The 18,032-nt window shown below is 39.9% G+C and overlaps 2 protein-coding genes across 2 annotated transcripts in view; both read right to left on the reverse strand.

Annotated features, from left to right (window-relative positions):
• Positions 1-727: 727 nt before the first annotated feature.
• On the reverse strand, positions 728-5,092 carry dpm1 (dolichyl-phosphate mannosyltransferase subunit 1, catalytic). Its single transcript, XM_069660321.1, has 9 exons — positions 4,951-5,092; positions 4,640-4,739; positions 4,382-4,415; positions 4,221-4,297; positions 3,615-3,640; positions 3,361-3,456; positions 3,174-3,242; positions 2,951-3,065; positions 728-1,217 (listed from the first exon to the last, which is right to left on the reverse strand). The coding sequence occupies exons 1-9, from the start codon at positions 5,079-5,081 to the stop codon at positions 1,113-1,115; spliced, it is 753 nt and encodes a 250-aa protein (XP_069516422.1). The 5' UTR covers positions 5,082-5,092; the 3' UTR covers positions 728-1,112.
• A 1,291-nt stretch (positions 5,093-6,383) lies between these two features.
• Positions 6,384-18,032, reverse strand: part of LOC138590248 (solute carrier family 35 member C2-like) — a 50,417-nt gene continuing 38,768 nt past the window's right edge. The window contains exons 28-50 of the mRNA XM_069660857.1: positions 17,888-18,017; positions 17,377-17,493; positions 17,110-17,259; positions 16,024-16,080; positions 14,952-14,990; positions 14,688-14,826; positions 14,187-14,329; positions 13,764-13,873; positions 12,276-12,434; positions 11,986-12,063; positions 11,673-11,759; positions 11,510-11,563; positions 10,928-11,023; positions 10,739-10,792; positions 10,549-10,602; positions 10,403-10,456; positions 9,437-9,508; positions 9,185-9,220; positions 8,966-9,032; positions 8,661-8,849; positions 8,420-8,497; positions 8,130-8,291; positions 6,384-7,253 (exon numbers count right to left, since the gene is read on the reverse strand). Coding sequence (XP_069516958.1) covers positions 7,225-7,253; positions 8,130-8,291; positions 8,420-8,497; positions 8,661-8,849; positions 8,966-9,032; positions 9,185-9,220; positions 9,437-9,508; positions 10,403-10,456; positions 10,549-10,602; positions 10,739-10,792; positions 10,928-11,023; positions 11,510-11,563; positions 11,673-11,759; positions 11,986-12,063; positions 12,276-12,434; positions 13,764-13,873; positions 14,187-14,329; positions 14,688-14,826; positions 14,952-14,990; positions 16,024-16,080; positions 17,110-17,259; positions 17,377-17,493; positions 17,888-18,017 — 2,154 coding nt within the window. The 3' untranslated portion in view covers positions 6,384-7,224. The remainder of the gene's footprint in view (positions 7,254-8,129; positions 8,292-8,419; positions 8,498-8,660; positions 8,850-8,965; positions 9,033-9,184; positions 9,221-9,436; positions 9,509-10,402; positions 10,457-10,548; positions 10,603-10,738; positions 10,793-10,927; positions 11,024-11,509; positions 11,564-11,672; positions 11,760-11,985; positions 12,064-12,275; positions 12,435-13,763; positions 13,874-14,186; positions 14,330-14,687; positions 14,827-14,951; positions 14,991-16,023; positions 16,081-17,109; positions 17,260-17,376; positions 17,494-17,887; positions 18,018-18,032) is intronic.

Here is an 18,032-nt window from a genome sequence, read left to right on the forward strand (position 1 = left end):
ACTGATTCACATGTATTTACACTGCAGTGACCCATCAGAGCAAAAGTTCCCCCACCTTTCAGTGGTACCACATGGTACTAAACCAAATTTCCAAAGTACCACTTTCCACTGAGATACAAACTATGTAACAAAGAAAGAACCACCTAAAATAATAAATAATACACACTGTTTTGTTGCCATTTCAAAATCTCACTCATTCTGCTTTGATAAATAAGGATTTGAGTAGCATTATCTCTTACGTACCACTAGGTGAGGCTCACTGTTTGGGATTCACTGCATAAGTGTATGTGAGAAGCTGTTATTGTTGACTACTACTGCTTCAGCACAGTGTATTACACTATGTTCTGGAAGAAACCTGAGATGTAGTTAAAACCCCCTAAAATGCTAATAAGCGGACATACACACAACTACATTTTTTGAAGATCTAAATTGAACTTTCTGACCTTAACGTCTTCCTTAGTTGTTGGGTAAGCCTCTGATGATTTTCATTTTTATGGTTTTCATAAGTGGGAGACATTATCATGATCATCTGGAATGGGCCTGAGGTCATCTTTGCAGATGGTCTTTACCAATAGCACTTGAAGCTTAAAGCTTTTGTTGTTGCAATTGTTTTAGGTTTGACCTCCATCAATGAATATCAAAAAGAGAAGCTGGTTGCTTGCTGTAATCAATTATGGGTTTCAGTTATTGTAAAAGAAAACCAGACAAGCAGAGCAAACAATACAAACTGTTTATTTTATACAATCACAGATATATCGAGTAAACGTATATTTAAACCCTCTGAACCGTGTCAATGCAGCGCTCAGTCTGCTGTCTGCACTGGGAACGATGAGAAACTGTGCAATGTTCAAAATTCAATAAACAAGATGATGGGAATGTAAAACACGGTGCTCCTTCAGAGTTCAGGATGGTTACTGGCAGAGAATTTTTTAATATTAAGGGATATCAATCAGAGTCTGTCTCATATTCCGGATCATGTCACTGCCAGACCAACTGCAAGTCGAGCTTTTTCCCTTCATTACAATTCTGATACAACTACTGCAATCAATCAATCTTAAGTGACTTTAAGATTGAAAGAAATACTAGATGTCTGTGCTAAGTCCAAACTGTGATCATGTTGTGGCGAAGAGTGTGAGCAGTCCTTTCACGAATGACACAATCTCGTTCCCTCCAAGTTTGGACTCTCCATAAACTCGATCCACAAAGGAAATGGGTACCTGTTGTTTGGAAGAAAGGAGAAGAGGTAATTGTTCTCTATGCTGGACTTGGCATCACAAATCTTAATTTAGCATTTTACCATTCAATCTGCTCCAGGTCTGAAGTCAAACTATAGTGTTATTGAGCTTGACATTGCAGTGAAATGAACCCTTTTCTGAAATAATAAAATGTATGTATCTATCTGAACAGAATATGCAAATCACAAACCTGAACCTGGGTTTAAAACAGTGCCCGCAGAGTACTTGTTAATCTCTAGTCTATGGTTGTTGTTTTTTGGTCTTTCATGCCTTTATTGAGAGAGGACAGTGGATAGTGTCAGAAACAAGAGAAGAGAGTGGAGATGACACGCGGCAGGGAGCCGAGGGTGGGAGTTGAGCTCGGGGCCGCCACATTGAGGACAATGGCCTCTGTCTATGGCCGCCGATTTAACCGCTGAGCTAAAGCAGCTGTTTTTGAACTAGACCTGGGTTCATCTAGTACAGATGCAGAAAATGCAGTGAAATTGCCCATGCATTCTTTTATCAAAAATATAAACCTGGGTTTTAAACTGTTCTGGACGGGGAGCGAAGGCTGCAGCTCAAATTGCTGAAAAAGTTAATGCTGATCTCACGTGTTAGATCCATAGGTGTCTGGATGCACAGGTATCAAAACAAACAGTGCATCACAGTTTGTTGTGTATGGTCAGGGTGCTATTACTGACTGTCCCTGTCCACTGCAGAAAGCGTCTACAATGGGCACATGCGCATCAGACCTGGACCACAGAGTAATAGAAGAAGGTGGCCTGGTCTGATGAATCACATTTTCTTTTACATAATGTGGCTGGCCGGGTGCGTGTGCGTCGCTTACTTGGGGAAGACATGGCACCAGCATGCACCATGGGAAGAAGGCAAGCCGTTGGAGGCAGTGTGATGCTTTGGTCAGTGTTCTGCTGGGAAATGTTCTGTCCTGCCATTCATGTTACTTTGACACGTACCACCTACCTAAACATTTTTGCAGACCAAGTACGCCCTTTAATGGCAACGGTATTCCCTAATAGCAGTGGCGACTTTCAGCAGGATAATGCGCCCTGCCACACTGTAAAAAGGTTCAGGAATGGTTTGAGGAACACGACAACGAGTTTGAGGTGTTGACTTGGCCTCCAAATTCCCCAGATCTCAATCCAATCTAGCATCTGTGGAATGTGCTGGACAAACAAGTCCGATCCATGGAGGTCCCACCTCACCACTTACAGGACTTAAAGGATCTGCTAACATCCAGACGCCAGATACCACAGCACACCTTCAGAGGTCTAGTGGAGTCCATGCCTCGATGGGTAAATGCTGTTTTGGCGGCAAAAGGAGGACCCACACAATATTTGGCCGTAATGTTATGGCTGATCGATGTATGCTTTAGCAGTGAGGTTGTAGATAGTGATGGTGTTTTACTGGACTCTATTATATAGATCGGTTTCTAATATTCTCACCCTCTCATGCATTTTAATCGGACAAAAATCATTGACCTCAGGGTTCAACATATGATTGAATTTACACATTTCTAACATTGGTGAAAAACTCAGCTTTGTTAAACTTCATACTGGTAGAAATTATTGGTTTGATGTCGTGTTTAATTGCCAGAGATTATACAGGTGTAGCTTATAAAGTGGGCTATAAGTGAATTTGTATACTCGGAAAATAGTCTTTCCAAAGAAATCATAAATAAGTAAGTAAGTAAAATGAATGAATTAGGGCCTCACTTCTCCAATTGTGTAGTTGAGCTGTCTGGCACGGACGATCATCTCCATCTGAAAGACGTACCCTTTGGACACACACCGCTCCACCAGACTCTCCAGTACCTCCTTCTTGTACAGCCTAGCATCAGTGAACAAAAGGAGCAGAAGGAGTATAAGAAAGCGCACCCACATGCACACACAATTCTAATTTCTGTGGCACTTATCTTGCTACACTCACGCCACTCACCTGAAGCTGCCTGTGAGATCAGAGGCACCAGGTCTCAACAACACTTGAGTCAAAAAATTGGCTCCCCGACTGTGAGTGAGGGAAGGAGAGAGAAGAAAGACAACAAAATCAAACCTCAGTCTCGTGCCAGGTGAAATCAGTGCCAGGGAAATTTAAAGACATTGCGCTGTTGTTGAATTGCAATTACCTGATGAGTTTCCTGCGCAGGTCCCAGCCGTACACGCCTCCGGCCCCTTTGTATCGAGTACCAGACACCAGGTCGTAATTACCTTCCTTCTGCTTTCTGACAAACAAGACAAAATGACCTTAACTAAAGTCCCCTTCACCTCTCATTAGTGTCACAGTAACTAAATGGTAAATATTAATTTTGTGTATTCAAATTCAGATAAAGTTGTAAAAACAAAATCATATGATCGGTAATGAAAATTTAGAGACACTTACTCAATAAATTCTGGAATAAATTTAGGCTGAAATAAAAAACAAAATGATCAAATATCATGCATTATAAAAGGAAATACCAATCACAGAACCAGTTGTATTTCATAAGTACATACAAGACATTCAAATTTGAGTGAGGGAGGAAAGGAAAGAGTTGTCAAAAAATACAGACTTACATCTTGTATTGAAAAACGATCTCTAATGCAATTAAGGAATCAGTTAGATACATTAGATAGATAAGCAAGAGTTAAATGGTAAGCTGATGAATTATTGGTATTTTTAAATACATTCTTAATCATTTTTTATACCAAATGCCCTCTCTCGTATCAGCTTCTCAAGCATGAGGATTTAGTAAGCTAATTGTCTTTGAGTTTTTACTGCTGGTCAGAAACATAAAAATCTCAAAATTGGCTTTAGGAAATTTCAATTGTAAAAAACAGTAGCTCTTTCAGGTTTTCTGACATTCTACGGACTAAATGTTCAATTCATTACTTAATCAGGACAGGAACTGTCAAAGTAACTAAAAATAAAATAAATGAAGTTACTTTCTAAGAATCAGCTTCATGTATGAACCTACTCTGTACATACAATAAAACAAGCTCAACTCACATGATGGGAAAGATCTGCATCCATTATGATGATAAAGTTCCCACTAGCATGCTTCAGTCCATGGATGTAGGCGGTGCCTTTTGTAAGAAAAATAGAGCTTATCAGTAGCTTGCAAAGACAAAAAAAATGTTATTATTATTACTACAAAGTGTCCAACTTACCTAGGCCTAATTTTTTCGCTCTTGGTCGCAGAAGCTGAAGAACAGAAAGAAGAGATTAAGAGTCTGCATAAAGATCACATGCTCCTTTAATTTACTGGAACTAGTTGTGCACAGGCAAATCACACCCAAACAATCAGTTTGTCTCTATGAAGACGTTTCGGGGAATTAAATAATACTTACACGTAATGATTATTAAAATGAATTTAGCCCCATAACTGTAAGGGCGGCGGTTAGTGACGTTACCAACACTTGACTTACTATCTTATCCTCTCCATAAATCTTCTGCAACTGCTCTGCCACCTCCAATGTCCCATCTGGGCTTCCGTCGTCGATGACAATTATCTCGTAGTTATATCCACTGCAAATACAACACATTTAAATAAAGGTTATTTTCACGAGCTAGATTAAGCTAGTTAACTTGAAAAAGACCCATATCCACAATCCCTTTCAAAATCAAAAGCCAAAAGCAGAGCTGTCACTTTTTCACTCTGGTTTAGTGACAGCTCATCAGTAACGTTAGCTAATAGCTAGCACTAGCCCTGCCGCTTAACTGGCTGCCCGGAACTCACCTTTCACCGAAATATTTCACCAGAAGCCAGACTATCAGAGGTAGGTTTTCCCTTTCGTTGTAGGTAGGTAACAGTATCGAGTACTTGTCAGAGCTGTCCCGTTTTGAGTGCGAAGTTTTTCGACTCGCCATGGCGACGTAGTTAAAGCACACAGGGTAAAGTTAAAAAAGTCCCACAATTTCCTATGTTTTATTTTCAAAATAAACCTAATATTAGAGTCACTGTGTTTTCAAATACTTCAGATATCAGACACGATGTCCCTAGAAGCTCTATACAACTATTCTATTTGTTTTTATGATTTCCATGGACCTAAGCACCCCTGAGGGCACCGGCTATAATTGACGGTCCCCAGGAAAGGCAGAAATGAATCTCCCTTATTTTGAAAAAATAAACCAACATTTCTCACAAAACCGGAAATTTAGTGTGCCACTTTATAAATCCGCTTTTGTGCTCTTCAAAATAGACACCACCAGAAACAATTATCTCTTCATCAGTTCCTGATAAATAACTATGACATTATAATGATTATCGATTATTGTTGGTTAATTACTAATTTTTCTTCAATCTTATTGATTATCATTACATTTTCACTGAATATCAAACAAATAAAAACTAGAATTATTACCAACATGTTGCTGCTAGTATACATGTTTGTCTATAATTTAACACACATATATATAAAATATAAATGCCTGCATTTCATTGTTTTTATTTTCAGAATGATGTCTTTACACCCTGCTACATGAATTAGTAATTTAAGCAATTGTTTAGGAAAATTAAACATAGTGTTGCAAAATATAACAGTTTTAAGATGTCCTAAATACAATGTGGTTCCATTTCCAAATACAGCTTCGGCTTTTGTCACAATGTCATTTTTTTTCCCTTTTCTACTCAATCAAAGACTTTAATGTAAACTGTCAAAATAATTCTTAATGTTATTTGCAGTATTTTGAGAGAAGAGTTTATGGCAAGGGGAAATTAAGATTTTGAGGAAAGGAAACTTATATCAAGAGTGGCTGCCAGAGGTGGAAAAAGAGACACAGAAGCAGGGAAAAAACATAAATGGCATAGGACGCGGAGGAGTGCCAAAATGACAGCAGATAAGACAAGCTTTGAGAAAAATAGCTTGATAATGTCCTAATAATCAATGAAGGTTGGATTATTTAAAAGATAAATATGCCCTTACCATAATGAGTAATTAAACTTGCGACTAGAGGAAATACCTCGCGTCATCTAAATCAGAGTGGTTTAAATACTGCAAAGTGAATATTTTAGTACCTGTATGTAACAGCAGTCCTCTACCAGCAGAGTGCAGAGCTGGACCATACAACAACAAGCAAGAATTATGCTACAGTTTCATAGAGTTTCACTACACTTAACTATTCTGTATCTCAGGATAGTCAAAATAAACCCACCACACTTCATTTGACACATATTAATGAAAGTTTATTAACAAGATAAAAAAAAATATACGCATACAGTATACCTTTCTGAAACACTCTTCATCTCTCTCTTTATTTCACATACACACACACACACACACACACACACACACACACACACACACACACACACACACACACACATCATGTTAATTTTTCTCACCCAAAACCTGGAAATCAGAAAATGTAAACAAGAATTTTCAATAGGAATGGGTATAGTATAAAATATCATACATGAATAACTGTATACAGTAAATATAAAACAATACACAAACGATCTTACAAATGACAACAGACATTCTCACAGTATCGTTTATACCATGGAAAAAAAGACACTTTTACACCATGGATTATGCTATTTCATTATCCTTGAGGCAGTTAAGGTTAGCAAGTGAAATAGGTAGAAATATACCACAGGTGGCTAAACTACTTAGCATTGATACAGTGCATGAATACATAAACATAGTACAAAAGGTTTCAGTGCGAATATGGTGTATAAGACAGCACTTGACTGATCCCAATGGGAGAATATTTTTCTTTATTATGCTATCTGTCCATCAAAACAAAGTTTCCTACTTATCCTTACATTGTGTCGTAGCCATATTTTATGACAGAACAAGAGGACAGAGAGAGATCCTTCCTCTGTAGTTTTTCTTTTTCTCACACATGATGAAGCCTGTGCAGCTTCACCTTCAGTCAGTGGCAAGTTCAACACACCAAACCTCTTCAGTGGAGCTTTTTAATCTCCATTCAGCTCCAAAGGAACCATAGTCATGTGAAACAGATGTCCGTCAGTATACCTGACTGTTGCTTTCTGCTTCTTAATATCCACTCAAGGCTGGTAACCATAATAAGGATCTTCTGAGTGAAAAGAGAAGACACAAAAACAAGAGAACACGTAAGACTCCTTTCACATTTTTGAGATGATCAATTAATGACACAAGGGGCAATTTAGTTTAATTATTTAACTACAGAAAAATAGGTTTTTGCTGCCTTCCAGCAAGCAGAGTTATACCAATAACTTGTTTTTTAACTGCATTAAAAAAACGTATATAGATAGATAATTAATACATAATCAGATTACTTCAGTAAAGTAAAAATGGGTATCCAGGATCTATCATCTGAGTTTGCAGTTGAGTAGCAGAGAGTAGCTATTTCAGCTAAAAACTACTACAAACCCACTTTACAGCACTGTACCTCCTAAGCACTGAACAGGAGACGGACAAAAGCCCTTTTTTATATTGCAATTCCACCACAGTGCCGTAATGAAGCTTTGCCGTTATGCTGCCTTTGCTATTTTACATTGGACTGAACACCACCGACCTAAAGACACCCAGTGTGTGTGTTTACAAGCTGTTCTAGCATTGTGGAAGCTGGCTCTGTCATTTACACTCACACCGTTTCGCCCCTGTTACACCTCTGCTATCACCTAAGCAGCGGAATGACTCGCCTCCATGCATTTTACTATTATGACGAGGCGCAACAGAGGCACAACAGTCCTGCCTTGAACTGGCAATGTAAAAGGGGCTATAGTTAGCAACTAGCTGGTTGACACTGTGGAGCATTTAGCTGCTAAAGAGACAGATATTTATCTCAGGAGTTGGTGGAAACCAAAAAAGAGCTAAGACTAGAGGGAATAGTGGACTTAAAGTTAAAAGTTGAACACAAAAGCAAATTCAAAGAATGCTCATGCTGCTGTGTGTCATTTGAGTTTTTGGACGTTTCCTAGTAGCTAACCTGTTTGCTGGCGAGCTCCTCGGCAGCCTCCACTGCTGTCGCACGCACCCGGTGGTCCGATCTCGCCTGGCTGACCAGGAGGTCCGGGGATCCCTGGGGGTCCTTGCTTACCATCATCTCCTTTGGATCCTGGGATTCCCAGCTTGGACTCACCTGGAAGACCTGCAGACATAATGCACAACAGACATGCATCATAACGGGACATCAGCAAAAGGACTGCTGTCTGATAATTGGCAACTTATGTTCTATATTACAGTATTATATCAAAGAAGTGACTCATAGAGAGGTACCTGCGAATCCTTTGACCCCTGTGGGCCCCTGGACATTGGTCCCTGCATCCCCTTTCTGCCCTGGCAAACCTCTTCTTCCTGTAGCGAAGAAAGAAACAAATCAGTATTATCAAAAGCTTGTAATATTATCGATTAGAAGTTCACAAGTTATTGATCAGACTTTTATGCAGCAGCTGCTTGACAAACACAACAATTTGCTAAGATTCTTTTCATTTCAACAAACCATCTACGGGAGTCTTACCCTGTTCTCCTGGGTATCCAGCTCTGCCAAGTCTCCCCCTTGAGCCAACATTTCCCTGAGTGCCCCTGGCCCCTGGTGGGCCCTTTGGCCCCGGGATACCAGGTTCCCCAGGGGGCCCCACTGGCTCCTCAACGGGAGTTGGCTTTCGACTAATCTCGTTAATGAAATTGTCAAGCTTTAACACCTCCTCTGAAAACACACACAACAACTGGATAAAGTAATCTGGATCTTCATTAGGTTAGAATGAGTGATTACACATAAATATATCTTTGTTACATGTTTTTTATGCTTATCAGAATACTTACTATGCACTAGTTGCTCACAGGCCTGTGTCACCAGTTGGTAGATCATGGCCATAGACTGAGGTTCTCCCTGTAAAACATCAGCACATTCACCAACTAAAAGCTATATCAGAGCCTATGTCTTATTTTGACATCACACCAGCATACACACAGCAGAAAGATATGGCCCACAGAATGATCTCAGTTTTATACTATGAAAATGATTCCAAAGCTATAACCCACCTTCTCTCCTTGTTCCCCTTTATTTCCTGGCAAACCCTGTGAAGCAAAAGATATATGAGTATAAACATGAATAACTTTTGAAATGTTTAGCGTCAATGTTTAGTGTTGTTAATTGTAAATGTATCAAATAACTGAGCACATATCTGAGATAAGTTGCCATGGCGCTTGTGTTGGACTCTTGTGTTGGAGAGGTGTTTGGAAACTCAGCTTATGTGATGAAAGATATGAAACTAATTGTCCCTGTGTTCTTACCGTGGGACCCACAGGTCCTAAGGGGCCTCTATCCCCTATAGGCCCTGGGTGTCCTGGCATACCCTGGAAACCCTGTACAACACAAATAGATGAATGTGTTAAAAAAAACAGCTGGATAGATGTTCGGTCATAGATGCTGATTTCTGTGCTCCAATGACAATAATGCACCAACAGGGAAATCATACTGTGAAGTGACTATATGTGGAGATAAACAAGGCAGAGTTTTAACTGTGAGCTAAACGTTTGTTCCTATGATACACTGTTTTGTAGTTCTCAGCACACTCTGATGATTCACACTGTGATTTAAAGTGCATCAGTCAACTGCTGTGTGCTCTGACTGGCTCTAATAACCACACAAGGTATAATTCCCCCTCCGTCTCTCATAATACCTGTATCTATCGGTCAAAGTCACAATATTTGAGAAAAGTTAAAATACTTTCATATGATATTTTGTGTAGTATCTCATAGCCTTTGTTTGGCTGATATGCATTTACATAGTCATGGTGTCTGAGGGGTTGGAGCTAAGTTGTGTAGCCCCCAGGAAATGATTCAATTTGCATCTATGCATACAGTACGGTACAATGAAACTCTGCAGGTCAGAAAAGAGAATCTTTTTGCAAACTGTAAAATTTGTTTTGCTTTAAAAGCTATTTCAAATGTAGATCATAAAACAGACTTAAAATTAAGGTTATAATGTGAATTTTTGAAATCTGCCTTAATTTCATCTCATCTGTATCTTACTGTAGAAAACAAATATGTGTCCATACTCTGTATAATTATTGTGATTGAGTGTTTGAGTGTGTCTGCTGTTGGTGACACAAGAAAAAAAATCAAAGGTCACAACAAATAAGGATTAGCTAAACAAATATCCACGGCATAATTAGTTCAAATATGGACCTATGGGTGGCACTGAAGCCAAAATTGATCCACTTCCAATCATAGTGGCCGTAAAATAAGTCTACCTACCCTGGGTCCAGTGAGGCCAGGTCCACCAATGTTACCTTCGATCCCCCTAATGCCCTGTGAAACACAGAGCACAGAGATTAGGACAAATAATCAGGGATATATGGTCCCTGCTTTGCTCAACTTTATGAAGAACAGTTACATCTCACCTTGGGGCCTGGAATCCCTTCTTCCCCTTTTGGACCTGGAGGTCCTGGTGAACCCTTCACAGGAAGACAAAGGGAAAGGAGGAGCGACAGATAAGAGACAGATAAATTGGTTGGACAACAATTCAAGTAAGAAGAATTAAATGTGTTTTATTCTGTCTGTGTTTTTATGACTTTTCCAGGTTAGACTCACCTGGACTCCTGGTCGCCCAGCAACTCCCTTTTCCCCTCTTGCACCAGGTGGACCCTAAAAAGTCAAAGATGAAAACAAAGCACAAGCGTATTTAAATCTTGATAGGTGAGAAAAACACTTTGACACAGCTTAGCAGCGTAAGTACCATGGCTACAAGCACTACACATTACATATTTTTAAGAAGGTTACCGCTTTGCCGGACACGGCTATTCCTCTGGGCCCTGTGCTGCCCAGGGGTCCAAGACCTCCCTCAAGTCCAGGCTTTCCTGGAGGACCCACCTCCCCCTGGAACACAGACAAACTAACTTGAAACCATCAATTTGATGCTTTAATGCACGCCCCTAAATAAAGCATGCACAGTAACGTGTTAATGCTCTGCCAATGTTGTGTATATTTTACATTTTGTGGATTGGAGACAGAAGAATTTTTAAGTGCAAGCTTTGACTCTGACATGCATACAAGCTACACTACATTTGTCAAAATTAGACTAATAGGACTAGGTTTGAGATTTTGTTCCCCTGTTAGAGTGGTTGTGATGGCCTGTGACGTAAGTACAAAAATTCACATTGTGTTCTGATGCTTCATGAAGTTTAATGACCCGTGTTTCTGGGTTCGAAGTCCTGGCAAAAAAACATAAACTTGGATAAACACAGCCTTGTTTGATGTGCAAATACAAAAGAGCCAATTCCCTGCAGTGCTCTTTTTTTCCATATATAAAAGGGACTTGAACTTAAATTGAACTGATTAGCTGAATACACATTTTCATCTCACCTTATGCCCTTGATCTCCCTTTTCACCTTTATCACCACGAGGACCTGGTTTTCCCTGGGAGAAAGGAAAGGGTTAAATAGCAACATGTGATGAAACTGCAAGACCGTGCAAATAATGAGTCAGCTGGAACTTAAAGTCTAACTGAGGTTTCATGGTGACATACAGTTGGTCCAGGGGCACCGGGCGCTCCAGGGATGTCAGAGGTACAGGTGCAGGTGTACGCTGGGGCAGGACAGCTCTCCTCATCTCTCTGACGAACACAGACACACATTTACAATTATCAATTTAAATCAGTCATTGAAGCCATCAGTAAACTCACTGTACTCCCAAATAGTATCTGACACTAAAGCTCTGCAGTGATAACCTTCAAGTAGGCTCCAAGCAGCTCTTAAAATATATATTGGTTAAAGTACAAACTCACAGTATGTCTATAAATTGAGTTGTATAAGGATAAATGTAAATAGTAAAAGACTGACCACTCCAGGCAGATCACAGCAGGTGTCCTCTGAAGCCCAGGTGGTGTTACAGACTATCTCAAAGGACTGCAGTTGGAACTGGAAACCATGTTGAACACAGGGAACAGGTTGAGCACAGGACAGTAGAGGACACTAACCGTTTTTAAGGTACACGACCAGTCAATAGTTTGGACACACTTTCCTATTCACTTGTATGAGAAAATGTGTCCAAACTTTTGACTGGTTGTGTATGTTTGTATTGACAGGACATACTGGAACTGGATAAAAAGTGTAGAATACAGTAAAAGTACCGGTGCAGATCCACTGTTGGGTCCCCTGGTCTTCACCAGTTTTCCCAGCATCTCAAAGCCATCGGTCGGTAGGTTGCCAAGAGGGCGGGCAGGCCTCTCACCCACACGCTGACAGTCCACAGACAGAGACACACTCACCTGGCTGACAGACAGGTGGATCTACCAAGCAGAGAAGAGAGGACTGATCAAGCTGAACCACAACCGATAAAAAGTGTCATGAAATAGCAGATAACTTTGTATTTTTTTAAGTTTAAAAGAAGTGTCAAGAATATGTCACATTCATCAAATCACTCACTAATACTTACGGTGAAGTGTGGGAGCAATCATTAAGAGAAGCTCTTAAACGATAAATCATTTGCATGCTCTATGCAAATGCTCTTAACATTCTTTTTCCGTTCCGTTTTCTTAGTGATATGTTGTTCAAATGTCTACTTTTGTCTACTTTTGAATTTCGGTAAAACTAGGCTACTCACGTTTGCTCCAAATTATTAAATACAACCAATAATATTTTGTACAGTCATTAGCCAACATGTCTCAGGTGTATGTATCCATCTTTGCTTCTGTATACACACATATAAGACCTTGACAAGCCACTCCTTACCACTCACTTTAGCTTTCCATCCATCCATTATCTATACTGTTTATCCTGTTCAGGGTCGCAGGGGGGCTGGAGCCTATCCTAGCTGCCATTGGGCAAGAGGCGGGGTACACCCTGGACTAGTCGTCAGTCAATCACATGGCTGACACACTGAGACAGACAACCTTTTACGCTCGCTCTCACACCTAAAGCCAATTTTTAGAGTCACCAATTAAACTAATGAGCATTACTTTGGACTGTGGGAGGAAGCCGGAGTACCCTGAGGGACCCCTTGCATGCATGGGGAGAACATGCAAACTCCACACAGAGAGGCCCTCTACGTCCGACCCGGGATTAGAACTAGGAACCTTCTAGCTGTGAGGCGACAGAGCTGACCACTGCGCTGCCCTCTATAGGTTTCCCTTAAAAAATATTTAAGGAAAAAAAAATGTTCTTAAAGTTTTTATTTTGTCAGTAGGAGTAAATGTTATGTAATTTTACTTTGCTTATGTTATTTATGTATAACGGCCCTGAATTACTGTGATTAAAGTATGCTGAGAATGACTGATTGTTTGTCATACATAGTAAAGTATTTCATGGCATGTTAAACATTTAAATACCCTACCTATATACCTTCTCCACAGTGCTGTCAGTTATTATGTGTATTTTTCTTACTATATTGTGACAGCTGCAACAGCCCTGGGATTATACTAAACACTGTTTCTATTTCAAACCACCCTTTTCACCTTTCTATCCTGCTCTATAATGAAAAGTCTTGATATTTCTTTCACACATAGTGACAAGGAGGATATATTAAAAGACTGACATTTAATATTATTTCTTGAAAACATTGATCACAATGTTTAATTTTTAGCTACATGGCAGTGATGCTTTTGTTGGCCTTTTCTCACCTTGTGAAAACTGCCATAGAACAATCTGTGGACCTGAGGCTGGTCGAAACTTAGTTTCTGCACTTCTCCCCTGTAGTCCAGACTGAAGTACACCAGGTGCTTAGTCGTAGCTGTGAAAAGCACAAGAATGGGGTGAGGAGAGGGGGACTAAGTGATCGACTTGTAACTCTGCAATAGCAATTTTATTCACAGACAGAGAGAGAAGATAAAGAACAGCAGCAAATACTCAAAATTTAAGTTTAAATTGAAATTAAATGTAACTAGAATTAGAAAACATTGCTTGAACAAAAAGGCGAGGCTCTAAGAAGATTTTAAAATAATAAAGTATGTGACTCCTCACTAGTATCTACAGGCCCTGTTGATAAAATAAGATTTCATGTCTAAAAAGGAGGGAAAGACAACAAGACTAGAGACGTTACTCACGGTCGAGAACTACTCCCATCATTGGCTGGAAGTCATTGTCAGTGAGCTGCCAGAGGGCGAAGGGCTCCCTGGGTGTATCCTGCAACATGCGGAAGGCGATGCTGATGGTGTGTTCAGGAGAGAAGCCTGCAGGATGGATAAACCTGGAAGGACAGAGAGAAACAAAGTTAAAGGAGACCTACTTTATTCCTTATCTTTGAAGAAACAATCAGAGTTTAGATTCAACATAGTAAAATCATGCTTGCAATTGCTGCACAATGACAGCACAAAGCCGCACTGTGGATAGAAATCTATGTACATTTGCCATTTTATTTACATAAGTGCAGGTTAACTTGCCGTATACCATTATTAACAGCTGTTAGGTAAGTTAACATTTATTTGGATGTACACATTTCTTACAATTTATGTGGGGCTGCATGTGTGGATATTGGTGTAGAGATCTTTGCTAAATTATGAAAAGAAGAAGGGGTGAAGTAAAAGCAGTAAAAGAGCTGATCTCACTTGGTGCTCTGTGTCAGTTGGACGTCTCTGTACAGTGTGTAGGTGGGGAGGGTGTTGAACACAAAAGGCTCGGCTGCCACGCCCTCCACAGAAGAGTGAGCCCTCTGAGTCAGACCAAAAGCTTCCATCATGTTAAATCCTACACAACAAACACAAGGCAGAAATAAAATCCTAAATAAAACTTCAGAACAGTTTCTTATCGTTTTAAATATTTAATGTTCCAGGAATGTAAGAGTTTGCAGATATGTGTGTTGAGAGCTTCACCTCTAACAATGCTGTTTCTGATGGTGACTTCAGGGCAGACTGCAACACAAAAGGAAATAAGATAATTATTAGCAAGACAGAAACCATCAGTTGAAGGAATTTCCAGAAAAGATTGCCCTAGTCGCACAAGGAAATCCAGGTCCAATCAAAATTTCCAGTTCTATAAAATATATTAGATATGATTATAGAACTGACACTCTCGAAGACCTCAGTGTCGTTCACTTGGGCGCCATCTAAAGGCGATATACATTAATTGTGGGAGGACACAATTTAACCAGACATCCACGGTTGGCTCCGGTTGTAACTCTTGATTTGCCTGGCTGACGGTCGCTTTCCTTTTTAGACTGTTTGCCTTCATCTGAGCGTCAAATCTGTTTCTTTTTCTTTGGATTTTCACTTATTTTTCTAAGTTGTATCTGTAGTCATCGATCTGTTCTTTGTTTGTTCAGCTGTAGTAGATTACTGTTTACTCACAACACTTGCAGAGAGCGGAAAAGCAGCCGCTTAGCTCCGCCTACCCTCTCTGGCAGACCAACCACTGCTGGGTGATGGAAAACGCGTCACTAACTGGGTGCCGCTTGTGATTGTTGCCACAAACACCCAGTCCGTAATTCTACTATATACTGCAAATGCAAAGGCTTTCATCAGTGGGCCATAGGCTCAGCCACCATAGGAGGGGCAAACGGAGTATCTGTTAGAACACTATTAAACAACAGTGGAATATATCATTGCTAATTTATCAATTTTGTAATCAATAATAGAGTAACAATAAAAGATACTGAAGCTTGATTTGTGTTCTCTAAATTGATTGTAACAAGCTAATTTCATTTGTGATTTGAACCATATCATCAAAACTGTGACACAGTCTCTCACTCTGTTAATGTTTGAAAGATAAAATAAATATACAAAAAATAATGTACTTCTCAGTTTGCTTGGGACCTGCATGAGTCTTTTTGAGAAATGTAACAACTCCGCTTAGTTTTAACTTTAATAATGTCCCCAAGAGATTACAAAAATACCAAATGTGATCATTTCTACCACAGCATATAATCGCAATATGATCATGTGTTACCTTCGTTGTGGATAGGGTACAGCCGGGGATGGATGGGGATTCTGGCTGGAGCCGTGGCTGAAAAAGAAATGAATAAATAGATTCACGATACATGACATTAAGACTATTACAGACTTTTGCTTGAAGGTCATTTACTCTGTGCCTAAGCCTATAAACACAACTACTACAATTAAATTGAAAGATGATTCTAAAGGGGTGGCATTGCCCCCTATTATTAAGTCTGGATGCCTCTCTAGCCCCTCTAACATTGGCAAATATTTTTGTAAATGAAAATGCAGCAAGGACCAAAAAATAAATCATGTTGTGTAGTTAGATGACTTTTGGTGGAAAGACATATGTAATGTTGTATATGAAGTGTTACCAAAGGTTTTTACGAGCCATGTTTGTGACAGGGGCGGCTGTGGCTCAGTGGTAAAGTCGGTAGTCTTTCAATCGGAATGTCGGAGGTTCGATCCCCAGCTCCCTCAGGCTACATGTCGAAGTGTCCTTGGGCAAGACACTGAACCCCAACTTGCTCCCGGTGGCATAGCCAACAGGTATGAATGTGATATCTGATTGACAGTTGGGCACTTTACGTAGCAGCCTCTGCCATCAGTGTGTGAATGGGTGAATGTGACATGTTGTGTAAAAGCAGCTTTGAGTGGTCGCAAAGACTAGAAAAGCGCTATATAAGTACAGTCCATTTACCATAACTTTCTCATTGGCATGCATGTCGATGTTATGCTCCAAATGAAATACAAAGTTTTCCTTGGCTGTTGATTTAATTTAACATTCATCAATATTCAGTAGTAGACCAGCAATTTGTCGTTGTTAAATAGTATTGTCTTACCTGAGCCATGATATTCATAAGTGTTTTTAAACTTTTTAAAATGAAAAAGGGTATTTTTTGGTAAATTTTTATAGTTTGATAACAGCACCCTGCAGTGGTTTTAAAAAGCTGCCTAAGGCGTAAACAGGGACATAATAAGGATACATACTTTTGAACACTAGTTATCCTTAACATCTTTTTGTTGTATGTTAACATAATGTCAAACTTTGTCATACATCGTCAAACACACTGTCGATGTAACAGTGATCAGGTCAGACCTGTTGGATGGAGAATGGAGACAGCAGCGCCCTCTTCTGAGCCGAGAAGCGAGTGCACGTTGATGCGATACAGAGTCTCTGGTTCCAGATCAGTGAAACAGTGACTGCTGCTGGACTCGTCTACAGTTTCTTCCTTTTTTGTTTCCTTGTCTATACAAAATCAAACACAGACAAGACATACGCATTTACACAACAATGCATAAATTAACAGTGCTTTATGTTTCTGAGACAGCTTCAAGTACCCTAATATATTTAACTATAGATTACCTTTGACAGACTGGATGACAATACGATATCCATCAACAGCAGACACAGCTCTCCAAGACACACAGATGCTGGAGTGGTCTGACCTGACCACACTTACACTGCTCACCCGCAGACTGGCTGGAGACACAGTGAGAGACAGTTTATCAGATTTCACACAGACCCCCTGGAGCCACGAAAGACTAACAAACTGTAAGCCAAAGTTATGTTAAAGATATGTGATACACTTTTATATATAATGATACACTTTTTTTATAAAATTTTTATTGTATTATTTTCTTAAATATCTTTTCTTTGATGCTAAGGGGGTCCCCCTGCCTCTGCACATGTGATAGGAGAAAACACATCTACACATTTATTGAGGCAAACTACATGTACTGTATAAAGTCTGTAAAACGCTCAATGGAAACAGAACAGGTGACAAGCAGTGTTCCTTTACTTTTCTACAAAAACATTGAGGCCTACAAGGACAAAACCATTTCATTTCACATATAATTATAAGTGTTTGACTCACTGGTTTTGCCCTGAGTTGAACCGCTGCCTCCTTCTCTGTTGCGGTATTCAGCAGTGACCAGGATGCTGTAACGTGTGTCTGGCTGTAAAGACTCCAGCAGCACCCTCTTTTCACCACCTGGGACTACCACCTGTAGACAACAAAC

The sequence above is a fragment of the Semicossyphus pulcher genome, unplaced genomic scaffold, assembly GCF_022749685.1.
Source record: "Semicossyphus pulcher isolate SPU_LCO1_2020_fin unplaced genomic scaffold, fSemPul1.0.p SCAF_13, whole genome shotgun sequence".
Taxonomy (NCBI): Eukaryota; Metazoa; Chordata; class Actinopteri; order Labriformes; family Labridae; genus Semicossyphus; species Semicossyphus pulcher.